Below are 18,414 nucleotides of genomic sequence, written 5' to 3' on the forward strand. Positions count from 1 at the left end.
AATAGTGGGTCCCAGACCTGGGAGGAGAGGGAAATCGGGTGATGTTGGTCAAAGGGTACACAGTTTCAGTTGTGCAGGGTGAATGAGTTCTGGAGATCTAACATACAGCAATGTTCCTGTATTTAATACTGTGCTGTAAAATAATTTTTGCTAAAAGCGTAGATCTTAGGTATTCTCATCAGACACATACACTCACACCCATAGTACATTTTAAAAAAGTAAAGCGGTACCTCTGTGACATGATGGATATACAAATTACCTTGAGTATGATGAGCATTTTACAATTACATTGGATATGGTTTGGATCTGTGTCCTGTCCCAAATCTCATGTTGTATTATAATTCTCAATTGTGAAGGTGAGATCTGGTGGGTGATCACTGGGTCACGGTGTGGGTCTTTCATGAATGGTTTAGAATCAACTCCTGGTACTGTTCTCACAACAGTGCGTGAGTTCTCACAAGATCTGGTTTTCTAACAGTGTGTAGACACCCCCTATCACTTCCTGTGGCTTCTGCTCTGGCCATGTGATGTGCCTACTACCCTTTGTCTTCTGCCATGATTCTAACTTTCCTGAGTCTCCCCAAAAGGAGAAGCCACTGCATCTCCTGTACAGCCTGTAGAACTGTGAGCCAATTAAACATTTTTGTTTTTTCAAATTACTCAGTCTCGGGCATTTCTTCATAGCAACATGAGAATGGGCTAATATAATATCAAAACATCAAGCGGTGTACCCCAAACATATACATTATTAAAATATTTCAATTACACCTCAATACAACTGAAAAAAAATAAACTTACTCTGAGAATAAAGAAACATATACTTCACATTTTCTCAATAAAAATGAAAAGAACGTAGTAAAACTTACACTAAGATATATGTAACAGCTCTGCTTATAATATTCATAAACTGGAAACAAATATCAATCAAAATATTGTCATTTATTTACTTAATGGGCTGACTCAGATGAAAAATCTCTCTCCTCTCTCTCTCTCTCTCCATATGTACATGAACATTTTGAGTTTTCATATCAGAGTCAGTCCATTAATTGAATAAGCGTCAATATGTTGATGTAATTTTATACATTAAATATCACGAATTAACCTCAAAGATAGCAAAGAAGTTCCTTACCAATAAAATGTCTATAATGTTTGATTCCATTAATATAAAGTTCAAAGCAGGGAACAATAGATCTATAGAGTCAGAAATTGAAACATTTCCCCATGCAGGATTTGACCGCAGGCACAGAGAAAGACGTGTGTTGTGGGGATGGACTTCCTCTTCAGGCTGCCTTAGGTGCTGGGGACAAGGGTATTCACATTTGCCAGAAACTCTCTTGCGACATATTTCAGATCTATGCATTTTTTCTTATGTATAAAATTTATCTCATAAAAACAACAGAAAAAGTAGAATAGTTTGAAATTCAGCAAACAATAAAATTAACACTAAAACCTCTCCAAATTATGAACATTGTTATGTGAATTAATAAAATGCATTTGAGTATACCTACTAAAATTAAATCCCAGAAATCAAAAAGATAACGGTAACATCTGAAACTTAATATATTTATAAGCATACATTTCAAAGGGAAGGAAAAAATAGTCAAAACATGAGGAACATGTATTTTTTCCAATCAAATGACACTAAATTATATACACAATATTGTAACCTGTGTCATTAGTGTAAATTACTAATATTTTGTGTTCTATTACAACAGAACAACTTTTTAAAAAGATATTTGAGATCACATGAACTAAATTGAATGTATTTTCAATATTGGCCCAATTATTACACCTCTAATAATATCCTGGTTTTGAGTGGGGCCTTGAAAAAAATAATTATTTTCAGGTAGGTGATCTGCCTGCCTCAATCTCCCAACGCACTAGGATTACAGGCATGAGCTGCACAAATATTTATTAAGTGCCTACTTTGTGCCAGGCATGTGCTAGACACCCTCATGTGTGCTGTTCCTACACCACAATCATCTGCTCAGAAATTAAAACCGAAAAAGGAACATTGTCGCAACCACACAAACTGGGGGGCAGGGGGCAGGATCGGGGATGGAGGCAATTCCCAGGCCAGAAAATGCAGCCACCAGAAACCTGTTTTCCATTTCTCAGTAAGTCTTCACTAAACAGTTGTTTTAAAGCCTCTCGATGTTGACGGAGAGGAATGTTGTTCTCTCTCTGCTCCCTCCGGGGTTGGCGCCTGGTGGACATTCAAACATTCTGAATGGTATTTGATAAAAGGACCCCAGTGGCTTGGTGAAAAGAGTATCAGTATTTGGATTAGAAAAAATTTTTGTTCAGTTCATATGGTTGCAACCTCCCTTATGAAAGATATAAACATCCCTGACCTGACTGCATAAATGTTGAAGGTAGACCTGGTTCTGGATTCCTGAGTCAGAATCTTCCAGTTGTCCACACCCTCACAAGGCCGGAGAAGTGAGAGGAGATTCCTGTTCCGGAAAGGAGTGAGTGGGCGGAACAACTGGTTTGGAGACACGACAAACTGCGCCTGCATTTACAGAAGCAACGCACACAGGGAACGTCCTAGCGCCATCTGGTCTCACACACACGCTTGGGACTCACAGGCAGGGCCCGGCCCTGGGCCAGCCCTGGTTGTCTGTGCCCAGCTGAGGAGGCCTGGGCGGAAGTCAGGCCGGTCGTGGATCTTCCGGTCCAGCACCTCCAGGAAGCTCTTCACCTCCACCTCCAGGTGGCGCTGTCGGGATTGGCTCTCCTCAGCGTCCGTTTTTAGGGAACGCGCTTTGTCTTCTAGGTTTTGATCCTCTCTCTGCCGCCTCCATCTTCTCAGAGACACAGTCGCGCTCTGACCTGAGCTGAGGGGCGAGTTCTCTTTGTGTTCGGAGATCTTCCAGCTCTGCCTCCTTTTCTCGGAGCTCGGCCTCCAGCTCCTCCATCCTCCTCCTCAGCTGCGTGTTCTTCTCCTTCTCTCTGTGGATGTCACGGCCTCTTCCTCTGCTCCGCGCTGGCCGCCGACTCCTGCAGCGCCTTATATTTACAAGGTAAGAAGTAATGTTATGATTTGTGAATACAATATGGAATAACTAAAGTTATTAAGAAATGATTAAGATAATTATCATTCGTCACCTGAAATTCTTATTTATTGTGACAACCACATTTGAAATGACCATTCGTTAACAGTAGTTAAATGAACAAATATAAATCAATTGATGTAAACAATTAAAAATAAACAAAATCAATAATGAAATACTCTAATATTTTACATTTAAGCTCATCATTAAGTTTGATTCTTTAGGACATATTTTTAGAATTATTTTATTGTAATGTTTATTATTAATTCCTACACATTATGCGTAGGTCTGTGCATTTATACATTTTTCTTTGTTTTTATTTGTTTATTTTTATTTTTTGAGATGGAATCTTGCTCTGTCGCTCAGGCTGGAGTGCAGTGGCGCCATCTTGGGTCACTGCAATCTATGCATTCCGGGTTCAAGTGATTCTCCTGCTTCAGCCTACCAAGTAGCTGGGATTAAAGCCACGTGCTAACACGCCCGGCTACTTTTTGTATTTTTAGTAGAGACAGAGTTTCACTGTGTTGCTCAGGCTGGTCTCCAACTCCTGGCCTCATGTGATCTGCCCACCTAGGCCTTCCAAGGTGCTGAAATTATATCCCTGAGCCACTGTGTCCGGCCTGTACATCTTTCTATGGTTATAAATTTGTGTCCCTATAACTTTGTAGCTGCTGATGTCAACAGATGTTAATAAAACTCTGGAAGAATCGGTGCAAAAAATTAGAAATGGTTATTTCATGAAGGTGTATACTTAAATATATATATTTTGTTTTAAAAATTACTAACATTTAAATACTAACCATAATAAATTCATAATAAATACAAGTAATAAAATGTCACAGCCTAGAATTCTCCAGAGTCCTGCAAACACAAACCTGACTTCTCCAGCTAATGAGAAAGGAAACCTCTCCCTGCACCGGCTCCTGGGACCTGTCCCGTCCTCAGTGGGTCCCGAACGCCCCTTGGGGGATCCGCGCGTCCCTGCAGGGAGGTTTGCGTCTGGGCTCACACTGACCTCCCCTCACTGTGTCTCTGGCACAGTAATACACGGCCGTGTCCTCCGTTTTCAGGCTGCTCATTTGCAGACTGGTGATGCTTTTGGAATCATCTCTTGAGATGGTGCATCTGCCTTTCACAGACGCGGCATATTCTGTTCTCCCACCATTAGCATTGTTTCTCATGAAACTTACCCATTCCAGCCCCTTTCCTGGAGCCTGGCGGACCCAGCTCAGGTAGTGGTCACTGAAGGTGAATCCAGAGGCTGCACAGGAGAGTCTTAGGGACCCCCCAGGCTGTACCAAGCCTCCCCCAGACTCCACCAGCTGCACCTCACACTGGACACCTGCAAACACAGAGACACCAAGGTCAGAAACTGCCACACATATCCACTGTTTCTCTCACTCATGTCCACTCACACTCACTATCTCTAGTTCTCCATGAATTACCTTTCAAAACAGCTACAGGGAAAACCAAGCTCAGCCAAAATTCCATGGCTGGTGGTCTGTGTTGAGTGCTGATCACCAAGTGGAAACTCCTGGGAATCCCAGGCTGGGGCTTCTCTCCCAGAGCTGCAGAATCAGGGCTGGGCTGGTTTTCATCAGCAGAGGGAGGGTGGTATTTGCATGTCTCCTACTATAAAGCAAGCACTGGGGTGGGATGCCTGAGGAGAAGATGGTTCCCAGATGAGATGACTGTCCCTTGCAGAAGTTTGGTGACAATGATGGTATTTGGAAAATATGCTGTCTCATTATAAAATTATGCTGTGATAAACACTTTGAAATGATCACCCTATTTTATTTTTACATACTTGTGTAAATTGTGTTTTATCAGAACCAGTGGTTTCTCTATGTAGAGATGCTCAGTATGTGTTTAAGAGCTGATATCTGGGATGGGTAAACCCTGGTATCTGGGCCTGTGCTCCTCATCACTGGCCCCAATTACTCCCTGAACCAGCTCCAGGACAGAGGTGGACGTGCCTAGTGTGGTTTGTGGAACCCATTTCCTGTATTGAGAACATGTGTGATTTTGCTGCATTCTAGCATTCACCTAAAAATATGGTGAGAACTAGGGTTCAGGCAAATAAATTCTTAAGTATTTCTGAAATTTAATATACATTTTTTCTGTCATTCTGTCACTCCTTCTTTGTCTGTTTCCATTTGTTCCTTGTAATGAATTTTACAAGTTTTAGTTCAGAGATAATAAACTTTCACATGTTTAAAATGTGTAGTTGATAAACATGATGTAACCATCATCGTTATCAAGGTGGACAAGAAAATTCTCAACATTTCCTTTTGTTCTTCTATATTCTTCCTCCTTTTCCCTTTCTTTCTTCTACCCATTTCCCTGACAACTACTGATCTTTACATTGCTGCAGATTCAATTTAATTCATCAGAACTTTAAAAAATGAAATATCATAGTATATATTCTTGTTTGGCTTATTTTAGTTAGCGTAAATAATTACATATTTTACCTTGTAGTTATCTATATCAGACATTTACTTATTATAAATGCTGGGTAGTATTCTAGCAAACAAATTTACCCTAACTTTTTTTTATTAAGCAGCTGAACAATATTTGAATTTTTTTTATCATTCTGGGTCTTAAAAAATCTACTACCAAGTTTGGAAATGTATATAGAAAATGAATATATTTGTCTTATGTTTAGGACTGCATCAACAATAACAGATAAACATGGAAGATGGAACTTTGCAAATTTTCTTTAATACTTTAGATAATTACAGTTTCAAAACCAACAATAAATCTCAAGTTTAGGGAGAAGTAAGTTCTCGTAGTGATTAACAAAGCCAGGGTTTGAAATTACGTATGGAAGAGTCTGGAATATGAAATATAGGCTACTCCAATAAAAAAGTACAAATATATATTGGATTACTTGAAATTGAGTGTGGTAAGTGTTCTGTAGTGTGAAATTTTAAGGAACCACGTATTAAAAGCTAACCTATCATCTGGAAACCCTTTCCCTGGAGAAGGGGACAGTCATAAAAATCCTTTCTCGAAGTGTCTGGGAGAAAAGAAGAGCCCACAATTCTAAAATGTATTCAGATCCAATTCCTTTATTTCCACTACAGAACTAAGAATTTGCTCTGCCAAGGCAAACCACTGAAACCAGAATCCTAGGGACACTGTTTCAGCCCCTCAGGAGTTGAGATGGGAACAGAGGTCCCCACCCAAGGTCCACTGAGAAGCAGCTCCTCTCTCTGTATTATGGAATGACAGCCTTAGTCTGTAGGGCAGGGAAGCAGAACTGGAAGGTGGTGGTGTCAGTGGAGAACACTGGAGCTGTGAGAGGGAGCACCTGGGGAAAGCAGGAGGACACTACCCCAGGGGAAGGGGCAAGAACACACAGACCAGCATCTCATCTGGCGGAGGGTGAGAAATACTGGCAAGGTCATGCCCAGACTCAGGGTCATGATGCCATCCTAGGAATACGGACCCAGGAATATGGACCCTATAGTCTAGTGCCCTTCACCAATTGAGAAATTGTCAGTAAATAAAACACTTGAATGAACTTGTTTCTTAATGAATAACGCTTAAATAATAAAAGTAGTGGTTATGAAATAATAATTTATATCACTAATACAAATTTTCATTTAGGATATAGTCCCCTACCTGATGTAAATCAGCTCAGAAGGCAGAAGTTATTGCACTTAGTAGAGCTTGTAAATTAACCAAAGACCAGGATTAAATACAGATGTTCTACAGTAGCGCAGAATTCTAAAATGTGCTGCAGGCAGAGGAAGTTTTTGAATCTTCTGGAAGCCCCATCAAAATAGACAACAAGAAAAGACACTTTTAAATGAATTCCTATACGTTAGAGACCTGACATATGAATTTGAAACCAAATGAAAATAAAGAGAAAAATGAAACACTGGTATGAAAACTGGAATAATGTTCGGGTGCATCATTACATCAAACACTCAATCTTAAGCTGGTGTGTAATATTATCTAAACATGGAAGGCATCACCATTGTTCATATCATACAGAATCAATCCCAATCACAATATTCTGGATATGTTGATAAATTGGCATCTTTAAATAAAAAATTATAAAACCTTAATAAAATATGTAAACTCTCCTGGCCAAGAGTTATCCCACTAGCATATGGCATCAGGGTCCCTCCCTCAGGACACATCAGTTACTGTCCTATGACCCGGGAGCTGGAAGATTCATACGTTTAGAAATTTTGCCCTCATTGCTCCCCTTTGTCCTATTGCATGCATGTGTTACACAATATTGAAAGTAATTTTTGTTTTATACTCTAATCACCAAAAGTTTAATGTTGCCTTTCATGTCATCTTTTAACAGTGTTTTGTGATCTTCAACCATGAAATTATGTCCATTAGAAGAAACATCAGGAAAAAAATCTACTGTTGAATCATATTGGAATAAATATTATCAGGCACTATTAACCAAAATACTGCAGAAAAAAATTCAGGGAGTATTCTTGGGTTGATATTTTGCAACTAAATAATCAGTTCAGACCAGATGTGGTGGATCATGCCTTTAATTCCACTACTTTGAGAAGCCAAACAGAAGAAGGAGAATCATATGAGACTAGGAGTTTGAGACCAGCCTGGGCAACATAGAGAGATCCCATTTCTATGAAAGAACTTTTTTAAAAAATCAGCTGGGTTTGGTGATGCACCCCTCTAGTCCTACATAGTCAAGAGGCTGAAACAGAAGGATTGTTTGGGCCGGAAGTTCAAGGTAACAGTGAACTGCACTCCAACCTGTGTGAAAGAGTAAGACCCTATTTCTAATTGTAATAGTAATAGGCAAGAATTGTACACTATTGTAAGGCTACTCAAATAGAAGATATTAAACTGAGAATCCTCAGAAATCCTCTGGTGCTTCTGATGTTTTGGAACAGGCATCTCATCTAAGACATTCAGAATAGGCGGATGATCTTAGAGAGTGAAAATTCTCCATAAAATTCATTGGAACACAACGCTTGTCTAATCCCCTGCCCCGTGCCTTTCACCTCTTTGTCCACATTTTCCTCCTCCTTTTCATTATTATTTCCTTATTCTTAAAATCAGTCTTCTCATTTTGTGTAGACCTGGTTGTTGTCCACCCATATTGGACTGATCTTTTTTATTCATGATTTTTATAGTTTCTACATAGAATAAGTCATCAGACTATTGTTCTGATGTCTGACTGCTCATAACTTAACGCTCATTCTTCCCTCATCTCTTTTCTTTCCCACACGAGGTAAATCTAGTGATGAATCACAGGAATTCCCTATTTGAAGCCATTTGGAGGTTCACACCCCACAAACTCCTTTCTGTGAGTGAGAACCCTCACTCTGCCTCCACCACCAAGCCACTATAGGAACCCTGAGCTAGTCTCCTTACTTGCTCGACCAAGCCATTTTGGACATTCCTGAGAGACCAGCACTACTCTTGGCAGACACTCCAAGAGGTAATTAACCTTTCCATACTCACATGGGAGAGTGTGCGGCACCCACAGATATGACATCCATACTGCATTTTAGTTGTGATCTCTTGGCCTATTTATGGTGTCAACTAGAACTGATGCTGTGAGCTTGGTGCCACTGCTCCTAACCACAGGATACACCTGTTCCCTGACCCAGCTCCAGAAGAGAGCTGGCATGCCTGGTACGGTTTGTTTACCCCTGTTATGTAATGGAATCGTGACATTATTTTGTTGTATTCTAGTGTTTCCCTAAGAATATAGGTAGACTTAGGGTTTATTCATGTGTGTATTCTGGAGTTGTTGATTTCTCTTATATATTTAATGAAATCTTTAATTCTGTGTTGAGAAATTTAAAATTTATTCAGTTTGATGAGTGAAGTTCTTATGCCATTGTTCTGTGATTTTCTTTTTTAATATCTTCTATATTTCATTCTTCTCTAACTCATTTTCTACCATATTCTAGGTGTTTAAATTTGTAATAGTTTAATGAGGTGAAAATAGCAAATAGTGGCCCTCACATAATGTGTACAATTTGAGTAATAGTGACATAACCATTACCTTTCTCAACATAGAAAAAAACTCAACTGTACTCAACATTTCCTTTTGTTTTCCTATATTTCCTGCTTCCAAACCTCCCCTTCTCACACTACGTCCAGAGTCAACTACTGGTTTTCTTTATGTAACATTAGATTGGTTTTCATATAATAGAGTTCATAAAAGTTGAATAGTATGTATGGACTTGTATGTGTTTGTCTTATTTTACTCATCATATGTACTTGTGAATTTACCCTTACTTTTGAGTGTGGTCAGCAGTACCTTATTGTAACAATAGGTGTTTTTTCCGGTGAATGAATTTACCACAGTGTGTTTATTAATTAAGCTGCTGATTGATATTTGGATTGCTTTCACTATCTGGCTATTTTTTTTTTTTTAAAGTGGTATTATCTTAGAAAAGTACATAGCTGAGAAACACAATGTTCTTATTCTTACAACAGTACGAACAGCTGGTAAGCTGGGAAACCTGCACTTTAATCTATGGTTTTCAGCATGTCAGGTAATCGAAGTTGTAGAATTCTGTGTGTGTGTGAGATTGTGACTGAGAGAGTAGGAGAGAAGAAGGGAGAAAGAAAAGAAAGAGATTGTACATAACTGACTGTAATTTATGAGGTGCTCAAATAAGTACAGGGACTCAGAGTCTTAAGGGAAAAGGTCCACATAAGATGGAGAGGACGACTTGATGCACCTACATATGGTTATATATTTATATAAATGTCACTTTCTAATAATACAAAGAATCACATACATGAGAATAAACTAGGTGTCCAGTGGTGAAATATAATGGTGATGCCAAATCCCATCTCCAGCACCTTTTCCCTACAATTGCACCTTCCTTGATGTGTGTCCTGAGTGCCTCCTAGTGTCATGAGCATCTCCTGTTGCTCCTGAGCTCCCCTGCCAGGAGGTTTGTGTCTGGGCTCACAATGATTTCCCCTCACTGTGTTTTTTTAGTAAGAATTCATGACTGTGTACTTGTTGTTCAGGTTGCTCAGCTGTAGGAAAAACTGTTTTTTTGCATGTGGATCTGGAGATGGTGTCTGGACTCCTCTTGAGGAGTGGGTTAGGTTGTGCACTCCCTCATGAGCTGTGCACCAGATCCTGTCCAGTTTCTTCCCTGGCAGCTGATGGATCCAGACCCAGCAGGAAGCACTGGTTGTGATGGAGAATACAGAGATTGCACAGATGAGGGAGAGGGTCTGTGAGGGCTTCACAAGTCCAAGAGTACACTGAGAAACACAGTTGTTGGCATGCACAGGTTCTGAACAGCACGTTGAAATTGACAAAATATGCACATTTTGATACATAAATAAAAACAGGACTGTATTGGCAATAATATATAGAAAGAGATCAGAAATAAACTGATACATCGATGGCAAACTGATTTTCAGCATGACAACCCACAATACACAATGGATAAATCATAGTCTCTCTCTAAGAGGATGTTGGAAAAACTGGATCTACACATGCAAAGAATTAAGAATTTTAGTTTAGAATAAACACAAAAATCAAGTCTAAATGGGATAGATTGTTAAATGTATGGCTTGCAATTGTAAAATTTCCCCTACCCAGAAAATAATAAGAATGATTTCCTGTATTTCAAATTAAAGTCACAGACAACAAAAGCAGAATTGAACAAGTGGAACTACATCACAACAAAAAGATGCTGCAAAGCATGGAAAAAATTCCAACCGACAGAATGGGAATATAATTGTAAGTCATGCATCTGAAAAAGTGTTAATATCCACAATATACATGCAACTTCTACAACTTATTAGCAAAATCATAATCGTCTGATTTTAAAATGGTCAGTTTTACACCTTAAAAAATTACGAACTTAGATCTCATGTCAAAGATTCTTCCCTCTGGGTAATGGAAAGTTTTATGGTACACTCGATTAGGGTAGACTTTGTGGTTATTCAATCCCAAATTAATATATGTGGTGTTATCCTGGTGCAGTTGCTGACACCTGTAATCCCAGCACTTTGAAAGGCTGAGTTGGGTGGATCATCTGAGGTCAGGAGTTTGAGACAAGCCTGACCAATATGGTGAAACCCCGTCTCCACTAAAAATACAAAAATTAGCCAGATGTGGTGGCAGGTGCCTGTAGTCCCAGCTACTCTGGAGGCTGAGGCAAGAGAGTTGCTTGAACCCGGGAGGTAGAGGTTGCAATGAGCTGAGATCGTGCAATTGAAGTCCAGGGTGGGTGACAGAGTGAGACTCCATCTCAAATATATATATATATGGTTCTGAATTTACTTAATAGATGTTATTAAAACTGTCATCAGTTGACTCTAGGTTAGGTAGATTGTCAGTGATAAAATGAGTGGGCCAGATTCCATCGGAGCAGAACTGGATAAAATTAAATTCCATGGTAATTCGGCAGCTTCACCTCTCTCTGGGACTTCCAGCCTGCACTTATTTATAGATGATCTTATGGACATTGGATATTCCTAGACATCTCCAAAATCTGTCATCCTCTACGTCTCACAGAAATGTGGCATGTCCACCTGTAGCTTGTCAACCCTGAAAAACAGACAGAGACTCTAAAATGTAATAATATTTATTCTAGGATGTGTATTGCAATGGAAATATGTATGGGTGCATTCAGGTTGGTAAAGGAAGATAAAGAATTAAGAAAAAATGAGGAGGGTTACATCAGCTGTTTTGAGACAATTATCCTGGGCTAGAAGGATCAATAACGGGTAACATCAGTGTAAGGTTGAACAAGCAGTTGCTGGGCAGATATACTTGGAGAAGTAATTCTTTTAAGGTTGCAATGGCTTTTGTGCAAGGTTGTGGCGGTGCAGAGTCTATAATAGTTCTTGTTATCAGGAACATGTGTGCTAGAACCCTCCTTCATGGCCTTCCCCAGCTTCATTCGTTAGGGTTTTAACACAAGTGGCTCCATCTTGATTCTGATGAATTTCCCAAGCTCTTTCTAACACTACTTCTGAAGCAGATGACTCTGACGGCTTGAACAGGGTTAATTCCACATCCTCATCCCATTTTGATAAAATAAGTTTATCCCCTTCACTATTATCGGCCAACTGCATTCGCAGATGAATCTACACACAACACAGTGGAGGGTCCTGAGCAGATGGGGAGGGAAGGAAGTCCCATCAGCCTCTCCCATGTGGCTGCAGGAGCCACAGCCTGAGCCCCACCTGAGCTCCAAGAAAATGCCTTGAGCCCTGGAAGGTAGACCACAGAGACCATCTGTTTCTTTTTCAGGAAGCAGGGAAAGCAAATAAAAATGAAGAACAAACCCTCTAAAGAAATAACATGGATAGGGAGCCAAAGGAGCACCAGGTCAGTGCTGAGGCTGATTGGATATAGTGTCAGGAGAAGGGTCAGGTGTGAAACCTGTGAGCTTCTACATGACACTGACCCTGGCCCAGCCTCTCTGTTGGCTGCGATCAGAATCCCTAAACACTGTTCCAGTCCAGGAATCTCCCTGAGGTTTCTGTACTGGGTCTGATTGGAGACAACTCACCAGGCACCCCTGAGCTTCCTTAGGACTCTGAACTTGGTGGCCGTAGTTGAGGCCTTTTCATCTCAGTAAACGTCAATCTGCATTTGGTGCATGTGAGAATGGGTCCTCATATTAAAATGATATTTTTAAAAATATGTAGAGATGACATTAGGAAGCACAGAATTATAAACGTAAAGAGGTTCACTAGAGAAACCGTGAGGAGAAGATAAGGTCCCACATCCTGACAGGAAATCAGCCTCTATAGCACCTGCCTCTGGGGTTGACTCTGATCAGTGCGTCCTGAGCGCCCCCTGCCGCTGATTTCCCCTGAACGTTTCTGCAGGGAGGTTTGTGTCTGGGCTCACACTGACTTCCCCTCACTGTGTGTTTCGCACAGTAATAGACAGCCGTGTCCTCAGCTCTCAGGCTGTTCATTTGCAGATACAGCGTGTTCTTGGAATTGTCTCTGGAGATGGTGAATCGGCCCTTGACAGAGTCTGGGTAGTATGTACTACCACCACTGCCACTACTAATACGTGAGACCCACTCCAGCCCCTTTCCTGGAGCCTGGCGGACCCAGTCCACGTAGTAGGCACTGAAGGTGAATCCAGAGACTGCACAGGAGAGTTACAGGGACCCCTCAGGCTGGACCAAGCCTCCCCGAGACTCCACCAGCTGCACCTCACACTGGACACCTGCAAACAAGAAGAAACCCCGGTCAGAAACTTCCACATGTATCCACTGTTTATCTCACTCTTATCCACTCACACTCAATTTCAATAGTTCTCAATGAATTACCTTTTAAAATAGCAACAAGAAAAAGCCAGCTCGGCCCAAACTCCATGGTGCGTCCTCTGTGTTCCGTCCTGATCACCAAATGAAAACAGCTGAAAATGCCAGGGCTGGGCTCCTCCCCAGAGCTGCAGGGTCAGGGCTGGGCTCCTCCCCAGAGCTGCAGGGTCGGGGCTGGCCTCCTCCCCAGAGCTGCAGGGTCGGGGCTGGGCTCCTCCCCAGAGCTGCAGGGTCGGGGCTGGGCTCCTCCCCAGAGCTGCAGGGTCGGGGCTGGGTCTCCTCCCCAGAGCTGCAGGGTCGGGGCTGGGCTGGTTTTCATCAGCAGACAGAGGACTCTATTTGCATGTCTCCCACTATACAGCAAGCTCTGGGGTGAGAAGCCTGAGGAGACAGTGGGGCTCAGAGCATGAGGAGTGTCCTGGGGGAGATTTGTGATATTGGTAGCATTTGGAAACTGTGGTTTCTTATTGAAAGTTTGTTCTGTGATAAAATATTAAAACCTATGAAACTTATAATTTTGTAATTTCTATTTTAAAACAGTTGTATTGAGATATAATCGATCTACATAAACTGTGTATATTAAGTTAGCGCCAATCATCTTTTATTTTTACATATGTAGAGGAAACATGGTATGTGGCAGCAACGTCATTTCCATGTTACAGATGAGAAATTCCCAGCAAAAGCACAGAGGGGTTGTACAATGTCCCCAGAGCTCACATTTGGTCAGAGTGAGCCTGGGTATCTGGGCCTGTGCTTCTCACTGCCGGACCTGACTGCTCCCTGAACCAAGCCCAGCACACAGGGGTCGCAGCTAGTGAGGTTTGCAGAACCTCTTCTCTGTAATGAGAACATGCTGTAACGTGTATGCACTGTTGTGATTACCTAACAATTGTAAAGAAAAGCACATTTCCTACAGTTGTATTTTCTTGGGTGTCACGCATTTTCTCCTGTTAGCGTCTATCTTTCCATCAATCTTTATTGAAAAAATTATCCACTTATTTGCAATACTCGTATTGAGGCATTATTGCTGTGTAATAAATATTGCTTAATTAAAGTGTGCATTTTAATAAACTCTGAAGCCGAGCATGGTCTTACATGCCAGTATTCCCAGCTACGTACAGCAGCGGGAGGAGGATTGCTGGAGACCCAGGGTCTGAGGCTGCAGAGAGCTATGATCTCACCACTGAGATCCAGCTCGGATGACAAAGCAAGATCATGTCTCCAAAGGAAAAAAGTGCAATTTTACATGTGCTCACCTGTGCTTCCCAAATAACAAGAAGACGATGAACCACACTTAAAAGTTTCCCTGGGTTCCTCCAATTCCTGCCTCCCAGTCATTTTTCTCTTATCACACTGAGTCAGTCTCTCATGTTTGTTACTTCAGATCTATTTTTCAAGATTTGCCTAAAGAGAAACCTTATAGTTTCCATTTGATTTGTGTGGCTTCTTGCTCAGCATAATTACTTGAGAGTCAGTAATTTAGTTGTGTATGAAGAATGTGTTCATTGTAATGAGGAACAGAATTCCAGTTAATGACTGTGCCCCTGCTATTGATAAAGCTCCTTAACATTTTTGTTATTTCCAGTTCCTAAGTGTTACAAATAAAGCTTCTACTCAGCCTGGAGATGCCGGCATCCCAGAAAAAACAAAAGTATTATTTTTACAACTAATCTTACTGAGCTGCAAATTAGCACATTTTCTTTAAAACATCAGATTATTGATGTTATAGGACAAACAAGGGACCTTACATCTTGTGAAAGTCAGTGACCTGCAGGAACAAACAGGAAAAACAGGAAGAGAATATGACCTCATCTGGGGCAGAGGCCAGCAAATGTCATGTAAGTGAATGCAGGGTTAACTTAGACATATTCTTCAGATTGTTTAGAGTTGAGTATAATAAAGAAATTATTGTTTAAATTATCAGAGGACATACAACTGAGTGATTCCTATTGCTATTGAAACCTTTTCTGCCAGGATTGAGGACACATCACAAAAATCTCCAGCCTCTCCCTCCCAAGATGTTTCTGTGTGGGAAAGCGGAACAGCAGCTGTGGCTGAAATGCATCCAGACCCACCTCCCCTGCCACCAGGACCTTACCAAATAATTAGCATACTGGGGCAAAGCCACTAACACCTCTGTGTTACAGGCACTGGAGGAACTCATAGAAACTGGGATAGAAGGAAGAAAAGTTCCAAAGCTCTGTCCATTCTCTCAGGAATAACAGCCTCATCTCCCACCTCCTCTCTCTTCCCTCTGGAAATACAGCCGCATCCTTCTGGGAAGGGCAGAAAAGAGGAAGCTGAAGACATCAGTGGGAAGACATAGTGGCTGCTGGAAGAAGACATGGGACAAAAAGAGTAGACCCTCTACCCAGGAATGGGAGGAAGATGCATGGATCAGCATCACACCTGCAGGAGGGGCAGGGATACTTGGAAGGACACACTGAGTCGGACTGTGATATCTGCCTGGAGTATGGCTCCCTCAGAAGCACAGAGAGTGCCCGTTCAGTGCAACCCCTCCCACCACATTGACAGTTGTCAGGTCCTTGTGGCTCTGGGATGACCTGGGGGATCTGAAACACAGAGTCTTTCCAGATGACACAAGACTAAGGCCCAAAACCAAGCAGGGAACAAAATTAAGTTTTCACTGAAGGAATCTGGGTGTCTGCTAGCTGCAGAGGAAACCCACTGCAATTCCAGCAGCCGCTGCAGTAAGGACTTTCAAATGTAGCCCTGAGTAGTTTCACACAGTTTTCTACAATAAAGGCATAGAAAAGATAGGGCGTGATCATCTACAAAAAAAAAAAAAATAAATAAAACAAATTGTGGTCATCTACAAAAATGCAGAATCATAAAACAAATAATTAGCTGACATAAGGAATCCGATAGCAGTATCTGTGGAACGTAAATTTTGAAGTAACTTGCATAAATACTTTGAAACATTTACACTCTATACCATAGAAGGTCTTTGTGTAACTTCATAAGAAATTGCCAACATGTGCTTATTTTAATAACTAATGTTTGTTAATATGCTTGTGGATGTAACAAAGACCACAGAGTAGGTTCTATTAGAAATATTAATAAAGGCCGGGTGCGGTAGCTCAAGCCTGTAATCCCAGCACTTTGGGAGGCTGAGACGGGTGGATCACGAGGTCAGGAGATCGAGACCATCCTGGCTAACACGGTGAAACCCGTCTCTACTAAAAAAAATACTTAAAACTAGCCGGGCGAGGTGGCGGGCGCCTGTAGTCCTAGCTCCTCGGGAGGCTGAGGCAGGAGAATGGTGTAAACCCGGGAGGTGGAGCTTGCAGTGAGCTGAGATACGGCCACTGCACTCCAGCCTGGGCGACAGAGTGAGACTCCGCCTCAAAAAAAAAAAAAAAAAAAAAAAGAAGAAGAAATATTAATAAAAAGCCAAATTTGCAAAATATTTAGAGAGATTTATTCTGAGCCAAATGTGAGGGCCATTCCCTGTGACACAGTCCCACAAGATCTTGAGAACATGTGCCCAAAGTGGCTTGATTGCAGCTTCAATTTAATAACATCAATTGATACATGTGAGATAAATGTTGACTTTGTCAATAAAGACAAAACCGCTAGAAGTGAGGCAGTGTGGGGAGGGGATTACAGCTTACAGATGGATTCAAAGATTTTCTGATTGGCAATTGATTGAAACACTTAAGTTTTTTATCTGAAGACCTGAAATCAGTATAACAAAGTGTCTGGGTTAAGATAATGGGTTTTGGAGAACAAGATTCTTATTACTGAAGAAGTCTCTTATGTGGCCACCCTTAGAGACAATAGATGGCAAATATTTTCTATTAAGACCTTTAAAAGTTGCTGGACTCTTAGCTAATCCTCTCAGGATAACAAAAGACCTGGAAAGGGAAGGAGATTCTCTGCAGAATGTAAATTTCTCTCACAAAAGATAACTGTGCAGGGCGATTTTAAAATATGTCAAAGAATTATCCGAGAGGGCAGAGCAAGATGGCCGAATAGGAACAGCTCCAGTCTCCAACTCCCAGTGTGAGCGACACAGAAGACCGGTGATTTCTGCATTTTCAACTGAGGTACTGGGGTCATCTCACTAGGGAGTGCCGGACAATTGGTGCTGGTCAGCTGCTGCAGCCTGACCAGCGAGAGCTGAAGCAGGGCGAAGCATCGCCTCACCTGGGAAGCGCAAGGGGGAAGGGAATCCCTTTTCCTAGCCAGGGGAACTGAGACACACAACACCTGGAAAATTGGATAACTCCCACCCCAATACTGCGCTTTAAGCAAATGGGCACACCAGGAGACTATATCCCACACCTGGCCGGGAAGGTCCCAAGGCCACGGAGCCTCCCTCATTGCTAGCACAGCAGTCTGCGATCTAACCGCAAGGCAGCAGCAAGGCTGGGGGAGGGGCGCCCGCCATTGCTGAGGCTTAAGTAGGTAAACAAAGCCGCTGGGAAGCTCGAACTGGGTGGAGCTCACAGCAGCTCAAGTAAACCTGCCTGTCTCTGTAGACTCCACCTCTGGGGACAGGGCACAGCTAAACAACAACAACAAACAAAGCAGCAGAAACCTTTGCAGATGCAAACGACTCTGTCTGACAGCTTTGAAGAGAGCAGTGGATCTCCCAACACGGAGGTTGAGATCTGAGAAGGGACAGACTGCCTGCTCAAGTGGGTCCCTGACCCCTGAGTAGCCTAACTGGGAGACATCCCCCACTAGGGGCAGTCTGACACCCCACAACTCACAGGGTGGAGTACACCCCTGAGAGGAAGCTTCCAAAGTAAGAATCAGACAGGTACACTCGCTGTTCAGCAATATTCTATCTTCTGCAACCTCTGCTGCTGATACCCAGGCAAACAGGGTCTGAAGTGGACCTCAAGCAGTCTCCAACAGACCTGTAGCTGAGGGTTCTGACTGTCAGAAGGAAAACTATCAAACAGGAAGGACACCTATACCAAAACCCCATCAGTACGTCACCATCATCAAAGACCAGAGGCAGATAAAACCACAAAGATGGGGAAAAAGCAGTGCAGAAAAGCTGGAAATTCAAAAAATAAGAGTGCATCTCCCCCTGCAAAGGAGCGCAG

The 18,414-nt window shown here is 41.9% G+C and overlaps 1 pseudogene and 1 gene segment (V, D, J or C); both read right to left on the minus strand.

Annotated features, from left to right (window-relative positions):
• Positions 1 to 2,585: 2,585 nt before the first annotated feature.
• LOC115897447 lies at positions 2,586 to 3,352 on the minus strand (annotated as a pseudogene).
• A 645-nt stretch (positions 3,353 to 3,997) lies between these two features.
• On the minus strand, positions 3,998 to 13,609 carry LOC104668604. The segment is given in 2 exon segments: positions 3,998 to 4,398; positions 13,340 to 13,609. Coding segments are annotated over 2 exon segments (447 nt in total).
• Between the last annotated feature and the right edge of the window lie 4,805 nt (positions 13,610 to 18,414).

Source organism: Rhinopithecus roxellana, chromosome 5 (assembly GCF_007565055.1).
Source record: "Rhinopithecus roxellana isolate Shanxi Qingling chromosome 5, ASM756505v1, whole genome shotgun sequence".
NCBI classification, from domain to species: Eukaryota; Metazoa; Chordata; class Mammalia; order Primates; family Cercopithecidae; genus Rhinopithecus; species Rhinopithecus roxellana.